Source organism: Pyrus communis, chromosome 1, assembly GCF_963583255.1.
Source record: "Pyrus communis chromosome 1, drPyrComm1.1, whole genome shotgun sequence".
In the NCBI taxonomy this organism is placed as follows: domain Eukaryota; kingdom Viridiplantae; phylum Streptophyta; class Magnoliopsida; order Rosales; family Rosaceae; genus Pyrus; species Pyrus communis.
Window position 1 is genome coordinate 38,338,500 of NC_084803.1, and position 16,657 is coordinate 38,355,156.

Sequence of the window (16,657 nt, forward strand, 5' to 3'; positions counted from 1 at the left end):
ATGTCAAATTGAGGGCTGGCTACAATATATGGAATGTATGTATTTAGTACAATCGTGTATTAATGCTTAAATATGATTGATGGGTGTCATTACAATATAGATGAGTTAATTGGGTGATTCGGCCAAGTACATGAATATATTGTAACTAAGTTCATCTTAAAAGATAACACAAATCTCATTTCGTAACAAAGAGTTTGTTTTTCGAGTAGATAAAAGTATTCTGCCTAACATGCTAATAACTGAAGTCCGGACTCCGATTATAATAAAAAAAACATTATCTTATTGGCATGAGAAGAGAATTAATTTTTTTTTTTTTTTTTTTTTGCATAATGTAATTATTGCGTATATCCTTACATACAAATGCACTTTTTAAATGGATGAATCTGAATTTTAGTTGTTAAATTCACTAAGAAGATAAAGCATAAATATAAAAACAAATTGTTGGAAATGACAAAAACACAAGTCATTTTTAACTCCTCCACTAACATTACAAGGCAATTTTTTTTTTTTTTTTTTTAACAATACAAGGCAACTTATTAAACAACGAACATTCGACCAAAAAAAATATATTAAACAAAGTACAAAGAAAAAGCATGCACGCTTCGGTAACCATAGTATCTAGCATTTAATAATAAATGCTATGAATTAGCCAGTCGCTATGTATTTAGTTTGAAGTGTGGAAGTGGAAGCTAATAATATTTCCAGGGAACCAAATTTTTAAAATTGAATTTATAAATTAAATAATGTATTACTAATAAAAAAAAACACGTTAGTCGACACTTAGTTAATAATTCAATCATCTACGACCATATCATTTGATTTAAAAAAGTTGCGTAATGCTAGGAAGACAAAATTTGCAAACTAAATGATATGTCACCAATAGAAAACACATTTATCAACCCTTAAGTAATAAACCAATCATCAACTTCCATGTCATTTAGTTTCGAAAATTTAGTCTACAAATTTAGTCTCCCTAGCATTACTCTCTAAAAAAATTTGATTTCCCTAGCATTACCCTATTAGTAATGAAAGTGTTGGTGTCGCCGCGTTTTTCTGTTGTTTGTGTTAAGGGGGTTTTTTTTTTTTTTTTTTTTAAATTAAAAGTTAACAGTGTTATGAAGAAGTTCTAGTGGTATTCCTCTTCACTTGTAAATGAGAGATTTATGGTTCGATTCTCATCCAATACAAATTTGAATCACATAATTGCTAACTCATTATGAGACTTAACCCATTTCTTACCCCCTTAATATCGATAAAAACATTGTTACGTTGAAGTTACAGGAAGGAATGTGTCATCCAAAAAATTGGACTTGCCGCAGAGTTGGCAGAGGAAAGTTGGGCATAAGAGATTTGAACTCTTCTTTATGATTTCCTACACCGCCAGCTAAAGTTGGGCAATTGCTTTATCTCGCATCTTTTTATTTTAACAAAATAGTGTAAGTAGTTTTATTTTTTTATTTTTTTTAAAATACAACAATATCAAACTAGCTTTGAATCGTAAGTAACCTATGCTCTTGGAAATAGTTTTCGAACCTATCCGTGGGCAACCCTAGGCTTAAGGAAATTAGTTCCATCCACAACTCCAATTTTATCCTTCTCCATTCATGTGTTTGGTGCTTCGTTGTATAATGAGCTAGACAATTTTCTCAAAATGCTATGTTGGTTTTTATTGGCCTTTTAAGTTTTGGATTGAACAAAGTAGAATTTAATCGACATAAACAAAAGGAAAAGTGCAGAGGAGAAAATGGAAGTGAGAAAATCACTATCATCTCGAAAATCGGCATTGGTGTGTTCCCAAGTGGCATGGAGAGTGGGTTTAAGTATAATTTTATCCTTCTTAAAAGCAAACATCCTAAAACGTGTTTTAAGTACAAAACTTGAAGACGGGCAAGATCAAGCATAAATATAAAAACATGCATTGCCTTACCAGCCAACTTATGAAACAAAATACAAAGAAAAACCTTGCATGCTTTGATAACCATAGTATTTTAGCATACAAAACCCCACCTCTCAAAGTTTAAAAGTACAAATTTATGCCTCCAAATACGTAAATCCAAACGATCAAAGACTTGGTTTACAAAGAGAGAACTTAATCGAGAACAGAAACGAAACAGAAAGCGCTCTAATCAAAATGCTGCTGAATAATTATACTTCTTTTTCTTGATGTTTAGGCGTGAAGCCCTCTATTTAGACTGACCATGCGGGTTGAAGTGTCCTGAGAACCCCTTGCGGACCTCCCTGATCCTGCATATGCACCATCTTGATAACGGGTGTTTTGCCCTGTCCCTCTGTATTGACCTGTGCGGTCCCTGTTATACCCACCTCCAGCATTTTGGTTGAATGGTCTCCCTCCAGCGTTGTAACCTGTACGCCCAGTGCCACCACCTTGCCTTTGATTGAAGGACATGTTATCTTGCCATCTACCGCCACTCCCAGCAACTGATCCCGCACCATAGTCCTGGTTGTCTCTCCGCCTTTGAGGTAGATCTAACCCACCACCACCACCTATTCTTGTTTCTGTTGCCCTTTCATTACTTTCGGCAAGGATTGCCAACTTCTCAGTCAACTGGAATGCTAGAGCCTGCAGCCTAGTCTGCTCAATGTCATGGAAAACAATGCAACGTGTTGGCTGGTCCCAACTGGCAAAGAGCTCTTCGTTGATCATCATCTTGCTAACAATGCTGTGTGTCTGGACCTCTGTAAGGTCAAACAACGTGCTGAGTTGTTCCAAGCTCAGAGTCTTATAGGATGAGGAGAAGGTAAAAAGATAGGTCCTGAGAGCTTCTTCCTTGATCTTAGCCTTGAGCATCTCAAGAACATGCTCACGGTTCCTAAGGAGCTTCCAAACATCAAGAGAATTAATGACATCAAAGGCCTTCTGGCAGTCACCTTTGCCAAGGGCCCTGGAAGCTGCCATTACATGGTCCCTAACATTTTCAGGGGGACCGGTGAATGTTTGCTTCTCACTCACCTCAAGCAACCGACGGAATGTCTTACTGATTAATCTGCGTTTCGCATCATGGGTGTTTGCAGCCATATTAGGCACTTCCAGCAGCATAGCACATATCAAATGCACTGCCTCCAGGAGCTCAGGGTTGATATGCATATGGTAAGGCATTTGTCGTCTCCTCTCCAGCCTTTCCTGAAAACGGAAAAAATAGAACAATTATATAGAATAGAGGGATGATACCAAAGTGTACTTGGAGCAGTAATATTGTAGGGTCTGGAAAAAAAAATGAGTTAACTGTTTCTTAGGCCCCATTTTCTAAGACATGATGACTAAACCATACTCTATTGCTAGTTTCAGCTTTTCCAAATGTGAATCATCTGTTGTCCCTAGCTATTTCGCTCAAAGTGACCAATTTGTTGTGTCAAATTCAACAAGGATCTTAAAGATATGCCACTTAAATTAGAGAAACAGCAGCACACGCAGCAATTTCCGAATTGTATTACAGGGCCAAAATTACCATGAATTTCATAACTCCACAAAATCAGTATATTTGGCCAAAAAAAAAACATTCTAAATGAAAGTGTTTAAATACATCTCACAAACATCTTTCATGATTGAATAGTATAACTCTAACAAGTCCCAGTTCCAACTTTCAACATCCTATTGCAAGGTGCAGAAAGAATTTATAGCTTTTATTTATTTATTTATTTTTTTGAAACTAGTGTCTCCAGATCTTTGACCCGACTAAGATGGCTTATCAGATCATTTATGTAATTCATAAATAATAGTTTTTGCAGATAACGTAATTCTTAAATAATAAATCATTTCCATCACTTTAAAAAAAGATTTCACGCAAATTTTATTTGGTTGTTGAAACCAACAGCTAGTTCTGAAACACTAAAATTTTGAACTTGTGGATTTTCTTTTCATGAACAAAACAGTGACTTCAAATCACATAGAAGAATGGTGCTATATGACCTTGCTCTTCCCCAATTTTTTCCCTAATTCTTGCATAGGGTTGGTCCCACTATATTATGGGGGCCTTGCTCCCAGTGAGGGACTTTGGAAGAATAAAAATTTGGGATAAGAGTTGGGTACTAACTACTAAAGCCTTTTCCTAAAGCATAATACGCAAAGAGATAATAAAAAGAATAAGCACATGGAAAAAAACAACAGAGACAACTGCACACCTGTTCTGGAGTTTTCTCGTGATATCTACTTTGTGATACACCTTGGGCAAGCAACTCTTTTACTCTTCCACCAGAATATAGTTCAGAAAGGCAGCTATGCGCTTCAGTAATTAATCCATTACGAAATGCACACAGACCAAGTTGTGCCATGGCCCTGTTATAAAGTATCTGGGTCGAAATGTCCATCTGCTGAACATTATCTTGCAGGTGACTCATAAGCAGCAAGTCACGGGAAGTGGAAAACTCATCCAGCAGAGCATGGTGATAAATATCACAAAGCATTGCACGAGCTTTAGTCCTCTCATCTCCATACTTGTATATGAGGGAAACCAATATATCCATCATAGTCCTGCTACTCTCAGAGAAGGTGGGTTTTCGAGGAACGAGCTCGGGAACAACAATAAATGAAGATGGACCACGACTTTCCTCAGCTGCTCGAGGCTCTTCACCATTATCACTCTCTCCTGTATGCTCTGCCAATTTTCGCATGGCATCATAAACTTCTTGTGGCTTATAATAGATAAGTTCGACCCGCCTTAGGGCTACCTTAGCAGCAGCTTTGTAATTTCCAACCCGTTCTAAATACTCTTGAACATTTTGAGCTAGAACCAAAAACATAGGCTCATCCCTGAGTCTTTCAATGTACTCACGAGTGTGGGGATCAATGCATTGCAAGCTCTTGAAGAACTCAGTATCTATCCTTTCCAAGAAGGCCACCAAGTTTCCCCAAACCCTAATTGTCCCATCATAATCTGGTCCCTTCTGGGATTCATTCTCATCAGGCTCTACCATGTCATCCACCGTAATATTCGGATACTTCACAAGAATATCAAGTATAACGTGCATATTCTGCACACACTTCTTCCACACATTTATAGGCATGTGCCCGTTGAGACCAGGATTCACATCAAACTGAGCAGAAACAACACTGAAAAATATCTCCAGCTTCTGTGCAGGGGTCTTAGCAACCTTTGTCAAGAAGGTAAGCTGCTCAACCTGCTCAAACCTTCCAGTTCCCTTCCTGCCCCGAGCAGCCACAACCTCTTTAAATTTCTTGTTAACAGTATCCCACGTGATTTCACTAGGGTCCTTACTGAATTGCTTATCCATGAGCTTATCTTTCTTACTCATCTTCTTCTGCCAACCAGCTTCAGTTGGTTCTTCCTCTTCTTCTTCTTCCTCCTCTGGTTCTTCGCTACCTGACAATGCAATATCAGTAGGATCCTCAATTTCAGAATCATCGTCATCATCCGTTTCCTCTTCTGGAGGCTTATCATCTTCACTCTGCTCAGGATTCTCCCTATATTTATTAATTAAGTCCTCGTATTGCTTATTGTTCTTCTTCAGTTTCTGTTTCATTGAGTTCAAGGCCTTGGCATTGCTACTACTCATCTTCTTCTTAGCATCCTTGTTTGCCAAAGCCTGAGCCAGAAAGTCTTCTAACAATACAAGAGCTTTTATGTAGAGAGTAGGTACTTTTACAGCCTCGGTAACACGCATGACCTTCTCAAGCTGCTTATTTATCTTGTCAAAGCTCTCTTGCAAGCTAACCCAGTCATTGATATTCATCGCATTCTTCATTTGGTGTACAGTCGCAGACAATTCATCAAAGCGCTTATCTTTCGCCGATCTAACGACGCGCTTTTGGTCATCAGAATCTTCGCTATCACTTGCATTAGCCTGAAGGTAAGGGTTTAGGCCGGGTTCAGTGGTAGTCTCACCACCCGTAGGTTCAACCTCCTCTTCAAAGTCACTTTCCTCATCCTCAGAATCGCTACCAGGCTAATTTAACACACACACAAAAAAAAACAAATTAGGGTTTAGGAAACACTACACTCAATATTTTACCGCAACACACAAACCAGTAATTATAAACAAAACCCTAATTATATCAAAAAATTAAAGTAAATACCTGAGTCCAGAATCGAGATGCCATCCTTTCGTACAAGAAAATCGCAACAAGTCAGAGAAGAATCACAAGAATCTGCATTGAAAACGTACACAAAAAGATCTTACCGTAAGAGAACTAACAGAACAGGCTAAAATTAAAATACCCAATTTCACAGCAATATAAAAAATTCGGGTCATCAAAAAAAAAAAAAAATCCATGTTCGGTTTTGGAGAAACGGTAAGAAAATCCGGCCAAGAGCTCGCCTTCCTGTTCGTCAGAAAATCATCATGAAACATATTCTCCGATTTACAAAATCTTTCACAGCTTATATGAGTCTTGCAATAAAAACCCTAAGCGAAAGCGAGAAAATTTGCAAAATTGGCTAACATACATACATATATGAGATTCGATTCGATTCGATTCGTGACGAAACTCTAAACAGAAAACGAATTGAAACATATGCATATGACGAGAGAGAGAGATAAGGACTTACAGTGGATGAACAAAGCTTTGCTGAAGATTTGGGGGCAGAGCTTCAATGGCAGATAAGGTGAGGGGAAATCTCAGAGGAAGTCCGGGTGCGGCTTGAAAGAGACTTTTAACTCTTGCACTGTTGGGGAGAAAATTAGAGTCAATATTAGGGCTGACTCACTCACACTCGAACGTTCTACTTTTCTTTTTGGGCTGGGCCGAAGCTATTGATGGAATTGATCAGTTCTCCAAAGCCCAGACCCAACAACTTTTTGCACATTTTAAATTCCAATTTTACCCTTGCGACAAATCTTCATTTTTGAGAAATAAAAAATAAAAATGTGTTGAAGGTTAGAGAGTGAGGATAGGAGAGAGAGAGAGAGGGGCAAGAATCATATGATGGCTTAGGGGATGGCAACTTTACTCGTGGTTGAGTAAGGATAGAACAAAAACAAACCCACAGTACAATTAAGATAACGTAGCATATCTTAAACACCTTCTCAATGTCCGCGTGTAGGTGTAGGTCGTATCTTGCTAAAAGATTCACAACAAAGATGTTCGGCCCATGGGTGGAGCCACCTTATAGTTAAATCTGTAAACGGGTTGGATTTATTAGGTTTGGGTCGGGTTCAATCCGACCTATTAATTTAACGGGTCATTCAAACTCAACCCGTTAAGCTAACAAGTCACATGAACCCGACCCATTAAGCTTAATAAGTCACCCGTTTCACCCGTTAACAATTTTTTTTTGTTTTTTTTTTTTACATTTTGCATTCCAATACAAATTACACATCTTTTACCCAAAATTACAAACATTATATATATATATATATATATATCTGTGGGGATTGAAGTACATACACTGTGCAAATGTTTTGCACCGCGACCTGAAACCGAGTAACCTGATTCTCAATGCTTATTGTGATCTTTAACAGCAAAAGCACAATCAAGTGTGTGATGGGATGGAGAAGTGGGAAGATCTCTCTCTATCTAACTTGTGAAGGAAGAGAACAAAAGCACAATCACACACAGAAAGCACCATTTGCATAACAAAGGCACAATCGCAATCAAAATCATCAAACACAAATCAACTAATTCCAAATTAATTCGAAGCTCATCTTAAGAGTACCACCTCAAACCAAGCTCAAGCAAAAACTGAGAAAATTAGATGAAAAATATAATTTGCAAAAACGAAAAGTAATCGCCATGGAAGAAAAGGTGAAAGGGAATCGGAACTTTCCGAAGAGAGGGTGGCAGAACTTAGTGAACGGCAGCCAACTTTGAAGAAGAAGATGAGGGAGAGAACGGCATCCACTCAATCCGGATTCGAATGTGAGAGAACAGAGAGAGCTAGGTTTTCTATTCCAACTATGAAATTACACAAAAGTCCTTCTTAACGGGTGTTAACGGGTTTCGCAGGTTGACCCAAAATGACCCGTTACTTAACGGATTACTAACGGGTTGATCGGTTAACAACCCAACCCGTTAAACACTCACCCAAATACTAGTTTTAACGGATCGGGTCGGGTTAATGGGTCGGGTTCAAAATGCCAGTCGTACTTATAGTTAAGGTGGTCATTTGACCCTTGTGAACTTTTAATGATTCCATTAAAATAGTATGGATTAATATTATAATTTATTAGTGATCTATATTCATATATATTGACCCTTGTGGTCTACTGAACAACTTAATCCCTATTTGTTAGATGATCGAAGAGTCCAATATGGTAGAGTTATTTCTTACCTAAACTTTTAAACTTCTCTTATTGAGAGAATTGGGCATCTCCAACTCTAAGACAGCAAGCCTTCACTCATTCATCTTTGGAATTCTTTTCTAAATCAACAAATCAATTAAGTAATTCTTAACTCTTAGTTTACAATTTTCTTGCTCGTGACACTGGAACTAATCTTACTAGTTGCCACTACTAGTGTCAAAAGAGTTTTTTCTACTATGAATATATTGAAAAGTGATTTTCGAAACTAAATGGGAGATATATGGATGAATGATAACATGATATTATATATCAAACAAAATATCTTTGATAATATTGACAATGGTGTGATTATGAGAAGCTTTCAGAATTCAAACTCTAAAAATCATCGAGGGCAATTGTAATTTTAGTATAATATTTCCTATTAAGACTAAAACTTTTATTTTTATATGAGTTTTTCTTATTATCTTTCAATCTTACTTTAAAGTTGACCCTCCTTCAAAGTTTTTCTGACTACACCATTGCCTAGCCTCGTGCATTGAGCTAAGTACAATAAAATACTAGTTGCAATTAAGTATGGAACTTTAGGCTGGAAAACCTTTTTATCATCCTCCTTAGGACGGTATGGGCCTCATTGTGCATCAAGTGTACGAAAAACCATGATTGTACTCTAATAGGAGCATGTTTAGGCGACTTGATTAGCTTGTTTTCGTACATTTATGTTGTTAGTTCATAGTTATTTTAGTAGTTTAAGCTATTTTCGTGTGTTTTTAGGTTCATATGGCTAAGGAAGCAAAAAGGTGCATTTTGGAGCACAATTGGACTTGGAATGGATAACATATGCTTGGAGCAAAATGAATGGACGAAATTGAAGACCTAAAGATGTTAGGATTCCTAATCAAAGAAGGATTCCTAATCAAAAGAGGAATCCTAGTCAAAGAAGGTTTCCTACTTGAAGTAGGAAAGTTAAGCCAAGGTTTCCTATTTTGGTTTAACCTTTCCTAATCCTAAAAGACCTTATGTTTTAGCAACATTGAAGACTCCTATGCATTTTAGGACACAAACCAAGCCTTCCTTGCAACCTAATTACCCTTGCCGTGCATTCCATAACTTTCCCTTCCTTGCCGTGCAAGGGAAATGCATATTTCCTATTTTGTGTCACATGATTACATTCCTATTTCACCCCACTCTCAGCCGCACCTTACATACCTTTTCTATCTCAAATCCTTGCCTAATTTCAGCCTTAAATCACATTCCCTTTCATACAATTGAATGCCGCAAGTTTCCTTCCCCTTTCCCCTTGATTTCTGATTTTATATCTCTTTTTCCTTATGGATTTGGGGGTCCAATCCTTTCCTAAACTATGTAATAAACCTTAGGATTCTTTCTCTCAAATAAATACCAAAGCTGCACCCCTATTCAACCGGAATCATTCATCCATACAATCTGCCATCTTTCACAAACACTTGAGCCTTTGCCGCAACCTTCAACCTTTCTTCCACCATTCATACACTTCCATACCTTCACCCAAACACCCATACACCATTCCCAACCTTTGCCACACCACCCTACCAACCTAAATCCATTCACAACCCAAAAATCCATCCAAAATCACCCAAGAACTCTTGTGCCGTAGCTTTGCAAGGAAGAAGAAGAGAAGAAGAAGCCTTGGATGTTTGTGCATTCAAGTTGGAGTGTTGGAACGTTTTTAGGTGTAATCTATCTTTTGTTTTCAATGTTTAATTCAATTTTCCTTTGTTTTGTTGTGAATATGAGAGGCTAAACTCATTTTAGTTAGGGGAGGCTTTGAAACCATGATTATATTTATGATATGAATTGATTAAGTCCAATTGTGATTTCATGAATTGTGAATGCAATTTACTTAACCGTTTGATGGATAACTTATTCTTGTATGTTGATCAGGGAGGCCTACTTAATTTGCATGCATGAATTTGGTGCTAGAATATAAGGGAGTTTCACATAATCGTCACAAACTTATATTCACAAGTAGTTAAGGTTGTTTTCACAATCATGTTAAGTAAATTCCTAGCATGAGTATCATGATGTCATAGTTACAAGTGCTTTGTCAATACTTATGATTTTCATTGAACGTAATGATCTTTGATTGTATTTCTATTATGATGTCATGTAGGGAACTTTTGAAGAATGCTTTGGGTTGTCGTATGATGTCATGCAATCCAATAACTTAAGGAAAATCTGAAGGTTAATTAGTGATGTCACGGTTAATCTGGGATGTTGAGGTTCATGGTTTATCGGAAAAGCAACTGTAAATCAATTTGTGTTTGAATGTATCATGTGTGGAAAAGTATCCTAGCTATCTACCCATCCATTGTTTTTCTCAAATTCGTCCAAAGTCTACTTAAGTTTTTAAGTCACTTGTTTTTACATTAATTTCGTCCAAAACCCAATCCCCTTTACTTACTTGTTTCAAATATGTCCTAAAGTGTGTTTTTGAGTATTTTAAGTCAAAACCAATTCTATTTTCGTCCAAATTGAGTCCTAGAGTTTAAATTGAGTCTTTTTTTTTTATTGTTTTGAGTATTTTAAGTTTGTTTTGAGTCATATAAGTTTAGTTAACAGTCTTTGAGTTTGTTTAAGTGTTTTTATGCATATTTTTGTATCTTTGAGTCAGTTTTCATTAGATTAGTAATCCCTCCTAATCCCCGGCCTAGACCGAACCCTACTTATATCTATACTACAATTGTCAAAAAGAGGGTTTAATTTGAGTGCTATTTTTTACCACATCATACTCGAAAGAAACGTTTTCTCCTCATTAAAGCGGCATAACTTTGTCTTGGTTTAGTTCGCCTAGTGAACCAGAATACAATCAGAACAATGCTTGATCTGAAAACCAAGACAATATTGAGTTTTCCTAGATATTTCATCTCACATTCCAACTTAGGTGTACCAACTTCTTACAAGCAAGATATATCCAAGGTGGTGTCTTTAGGACCATCAAGTTGAGCAACATTGATAGGTAGGTGCGTAAACAATGATATATACTGTTGAAAAAAGGCATATCATGAGAAGATACTTTATAGATATTTACATGTTAAACTAATCTAGTTTAATATAAGGACAAATATTATTATTTAAAGCTATTTCATTAAATGTTATACGTTTAAACAATAAGTATAAGGAATATGTTATAAAGAGAATGAGATCTAAAAATGTTTTTTTTAATAGAAAAGTGATCTAAAGATGTTAGATTCATGAGACCTTTCTTTTTTCAGACACATATTATAAACATTTATGATCATATAATTGCCAATTGGGCATTAATAACTAAAGAATCCCACAATAATAAAACTTTACGCCACTATTCCCCAAAATGATCGTGGGACTAAGAGATATATCTCTTAGGAACTCATACTCATGTTTATTTTATAGAACATGAAATTGAGTTAGTTCAATTTTTTTTTTTTTTAATTTTTGAGATATAAACAACTAAAATACCCTTAGACGTATTTCAAACTATGCCTTAAATACTTGATGCTAATCTATAGACGTTTACCTATGACGTTAACTATGTAGGATTAAAATAGAAAGAGGGTTGAAAGAAAAGATCAAGATTCTAAAAAACGTTAGGCGTTAGTCGGACGGCAGGTTAGGACCTAGCGTCTAAGCGGGGCGTAGACGGGCTAGGCGGCTTTAATAAATATATTATTTATTTTATAATAATTAAGGGTTATTTACACTTAAGAAATAATAATATTAGAAATTAAAAATAATATAAAATAAAAGATACAAATTGGTTTGTAATAGTTGCTATTCTACAAATCTTTAAAGGAAAAAAAAACAAAAAAACAAAAAAAACAAAATTCATAAATTGATTACAAAACCCAAAAAGTCCACAAATCTGATCGTCCAAAAAGCCTACAAATTGGACAAAAAACCCCTAGAAATAAAAAATTGGTTTTACATCCAATTGGATTAGCAAAGAAACCAAATGGTTTCCTATTTAGTTTATCCGTGCCATCCCACACGAGGTCCCGGGAGTAATTGGAAAACAATAAAGAAATATAAAAACAAGTAAATGAGTAGATGGTGGGGGCCATCTTATGAAGAAATCGTGCAGAGGCAAATAAGGTCATCTTCTTCTTCTCAACGCCGGCTCTGCAAAAATATATTCAGATTTCGGCGTTCTCCACAGGCGCCTGCCTAACCCCTGCCTAGTTCCTTCCAACCTCATCCAGCCCTGCTTAACTCCGTCCAGGTATTTGCCTAATATTCTTTCTGATTTTGTGACCCATTAGAAGCTAATCACGACGGCAGCCGACCATTCAGCACCTAGGCCACCTAGACCTAAGATAATTATAACCAAAACCTGAAGTAAATATCAAAGTTTATTTCTGTGTTATTTGAGTCATAAGCAACTATTCACAAATTAGTACATGGCTGGGTGAAGTCCTATTTAAAATACAAACTTACGCATACTAAGCTACTCAAGAATATATGAAACAAAGATGTTAAGATAAGGAAAAGGGAGTAAAACAATTCGTCCTCTCGGAAATAATCTTTTATGTGTCCTCACCTGAACTATTGCTTTAAAAACGAAAATGCTCCGATACTAAGGATTGGAAATCCACTCTTTCGAAGCATCCTTGGTAAGCCTCGCCAAAAAACTCTTATGGACTTCCAAAATTAAAAAACTCATATTACACTCGTGTTTTTATTCGTTTCGTTGATTGGTGATTTAGTGTTCAATTATGACATTTCTTTAACGCTTAGTTGTATATGTTGATTGTGTTATACTTATTGGGTTAGTGTAACTGATGATGCTACACCTCTATCTTTTTCATTTGGTAATGTAATATTTATGCAAAACTTAATTGTGCTCTCTCTTATTAAATAATAGTTTTACCCTGAGATATTTCAACGAAAATTGTTTTGAGTGTCTATATACGCACACCACAAATACATGTGTCATATCTAAAAATTCAGGGAACGATATGAAAATGAGGTGAAGTGTACATTGCACCCCATATCATCGATATTTTCGGAAATCAATTAATTTCATCGATACTTTATGTATTCTTGCAGAATTTTTGGCAAAAAATTAGCATACTAGTGGTCAAGTTTTCTTCTTCGTTTCTTTTTCACGTTTCCTTCTTTGTTTCTTTTTTTCTTTTATGTTAATTCAGCTTTTCAATTTACCATATATTTGAAGATTGATGCAATTTGAAAGTACTACGTAGAAAAGGCCTAATAAAAATGAATGATGAAGATTGACTATCAGTTTTAACTCTATGAACTTATGCATTCTATATGGTGTTAGTTTAATTCAATAAAACTTGTGTCGCTTTCATGAAGAAAGCTTCAATTAAGTGATGTGTAATTTATTCATGCTAGTGAAATATTTTATTTTATTACTTGTCATTAGAAAGAAGTTTTCCTTCTCACATATCACATAATACCCTGAAAAATTTAAAATATATGATTATGAGGAAAAAATTTATCGGAAAGTGAAAAGAAGAAAATGTCTCTCGTGTCAAAACGTAATTTTATGAGGATGTATTTTATCCTCATATATTTTATCATATTTCTAAATATATTTGAATAGATAACGAGTCTACGAAAGCGTAGGTGCAAGCGGATTCTAATTTTGAGTTAGAATGGAGAAGTTACGAGCCTTGGAAGTAGTGAGACTTTTTAGACGTGCACTTACTATTAGTAGGGAGTCTATAATTAGTCAGCCTGAAAAGGAGAAGGGAAGAGGCCCAAATAACCCAGAAAAAACCCCCATTTGAACTCCCTTGACCTCCCATTTTCCGAGGTCGATTCCAACCAACTTAGGTTGAATTTTTCCACGCCATGACTACCATCTTGAAGCTCTCACTCCCCTCTACAAAATCCAACCAAGAACCACCTTGATTAGCCATCGTATGTGGCGGTGTGAGGTCATAAAAACTGATGAAAACCAATGGTGCTCTGACCACCCTTTTCATTTTTCCAGTGAATCGGCAAAGCGATGGCCGATGCCACCACTTAGGTTTTGTAGCCCATCATCCTAAGAGTAAATCCCGACCAACTTTGATCCCATTGGACCACCATGGGCGACGAATCGACACCGGAAAACTTTAGGCAGCCACCGGTTTTATCAACGGAATTGACCTCTTTCGTCCACTTTTGGACTTTGTGGCAAGTATAAAACTTGTTGCTCTTGTTGAGCTCTATCTTCCTTTAAATTTTGGTAGAATTTGGAGTTAGACGAAAAAGTGGGTTTCCGGTCGTCAGAAACCACCACGCAAGGCGGCGCGTGGGGGAGAATCTGTTTACATGGATTTTGGACAGTGAGACATCCTTAACGTCCTGAGCCCAATCTAAAGTCCGTTCGTTGAAATTTGATGCGATGATTTGAATATTCAAATTTTTGGATAATTGTACAGCCGTACGATTTTCTGTAATTGACGACCATTCAACTGTTGGATCGTTAGCAAACTTTGAGACATTATAGTACATAATATTTAAAGACCTTAGGAACTTACGGATCGGGAGTCTGACGTACGGATTTTCTCAAATTAGATTTGCAAGTTAGTAAATTAAAACGTCGACCACCATTCGAATGTTGTGATTGTCGGAGATCCGACCGTTGGATCGAAATGAGATTTTAGTATGATGTTCTAGAAGCGTAATGTAAAATACGAATGGATTGATCCCTTAGTAGAGTACGTAGTTAGTCTAACAAGAAGGTTAGATGCAGCCATAATAAAATACATAAGATTAATCTTTAAGTAAATTTGCTAAGAAAATGAATTTGGGGTCTAAGTAATTAGCTTCCGAATTAGAAATTTCGGGTCTTTACAAAATTGGTATCAGAGCGAACGATCCTACTTCCTAATTTGTTATATTCTTGAATTCTTATTGCTGTGAAATATGATATGCAATGTGAATGCATTATTTCATAAAATTTGTGAACAATATACTATGAGAATTATGATTTGCATTGATTTTGCATTATTCATGATTTCTATGATTAATGTGGCATTAATGTGAGATATATATGTGTTTTGAATCTCGCATTGGTAAAAGAGGGAATATATGTACATATATTTATATATAGTATCGTGTTTGATGATGTGAAATCTGATTGCAGTGATATTGTAATATTTCATTAGTTTTATGCATCATAAGGCACTTATGTGAATTGTGAATGCACTATCTCAAATTTTTTGTGAGTGAAGTGGCTTTCATGTGATATGCATGGTGAATGCATTATTTCACAATTTTGGTGAATGAGTTGGCATTCATGTGATATATATGGTGCGATTCCATTGTGATTATGGAGTTCAGTTGGTGGAAATTATGATTGCATTGTGGTTGCATATTTCATAATTTCTATGAATATGTGAGTTACATATATGTATTATGGATTACTTGCGTGTGTTGTTGTGAGCACAGGTTCCTGTGGATTTTAAATGCAGGTTCCCAAGATGATTTTGATGACTTGAGAGTGAAAGGGACTGTGAGGTTCCCCTGGGTTTCGATCCCCTAAACCTTCAGAGGGTGTTATACGGTCGGGCTACTCCTGCACGATAGTCTATGTGGTATGGCCGTTGGAAATGGATACTCCTAGATTGAGAGTTACTAGGAATGAGGGGCATCGTGCGCTGCCTTAGGTTTCAATCCCCAAAACCTCTGGAGGCCTACATGGTCAGACTTGTACCATATTTGGTGGGGAGGGTACTTGGCTCTGCGGTGTAGGATTAAATGGACACTCTCGTTACCCTACTTTGTGCTGTTATGGTCAGATTGAAGTAAGGGTAATCGGTCGTGGGATCGGTCATCAGGTTAGACTATGTTGGCACACGAATTCTGGAAGTGAATTGTGGTGACAGCTGTGTATAGCCAATAATGGCAAGTGATTTTACCAGTGATTGTGATTTGAAATTCCAATGATTTGGTGGGAATTTCTTATATTTGATTTGCCAATTTGAGTGGTTTGGCTTGAAATTGAGATGTGCACTTAGCCACTGATGATTATGGTTTGGTATTGTGATAATTATTTGGCCGATGAGGGCTATGTTTGAATTTATGTTATTTGTTTGTCAAGAATGAAAATGGCAAAATTTTCTAATGTTGATATCGTCAGTGATTGTGGCTAGAAATTTCAAGGAAGAATCATGGTGACGGCTGCGTATATCCAATGATGGTAAGTAGTTTACCAATGACTTCGTGAAAGTATTTATTGGGCTTGAATAAAATCGTAGACTGAGGTTATGATTTTATTCACTATAAATGGAATGGCGGAATTAGCTCTAATACCTCTTTCGTTATTCGCGGGTAGAAATCTCGAGGACAAGATTTATTTTAATGGGGGTCGAATGTAATATCCTAAAATTTTTTAAATATATGATTATGAGGAAAAAATTTGTCGGAAAGTGAACAGACGAAAATGTCTCTCATTGACTAAACGTAATTT

At 36.3% G+C, this 16,657-nt stretch overlaps 1 protein-coding gene across 1 annotated transcript; it reads right to left on the bottom strand.

The window, feature by feature from the left end:
• Positions 1-1,952: 1,952 nt before the first annotated feature.
• On the bottom strand, positions 1,953-6,666 carry LOC137708164 (eukaryotic translation initiation factor 3 subunit C-like). The gene is made up of 4 exons (XM_068447177.1): positions 6,525-6,666; positions 6,053-6,124; positions 4,141-5,922; positions 1,953-3,142 (listed from the first exon to the last, which is right to left on the bottom strand). The coding sequence occupies exons 2-4, from the start codon at positions 6,074-6,076 to the stop codon at positions 2,168-2,170; spliced, it is 2,781 nt and encodes a 926-aa protein (XP_068303278.1). The 5' UTR covers positions 6,077-6,124; positions 6,525-6,666; the 3' UTR covers positions 1,953-2,167.
• Positions 6,667-16,657: the final 9,991 nt, after the last annotated feature.

What these genes read in the sequence shown, in the direction of transcription:
- LOC137708164 (XM_068447177.1), bottom strand. Translation starts at nt 6,076, where the DNA reads ATGGCATCTCGATTCTGGACTCAG. An exon ending in CATCTCGATTCTGGACTCAG is followed by an intron (nt 5,923 to 6,052) that starts GTATTTACTTTA and finishes GTGTTAAATTAG; the next exon opens with CCTGGTAGCGATTCTGAGGA. An exon ending in ACGAGAAAACTCCAGAACAG is followed by an intron (nt 3,143 to 4,140) that starts GTGTGCAGTTGT and finishes TTCCGTTTTCAG; the next exon opens with GAAAGGCTGGAGAGGAGACG.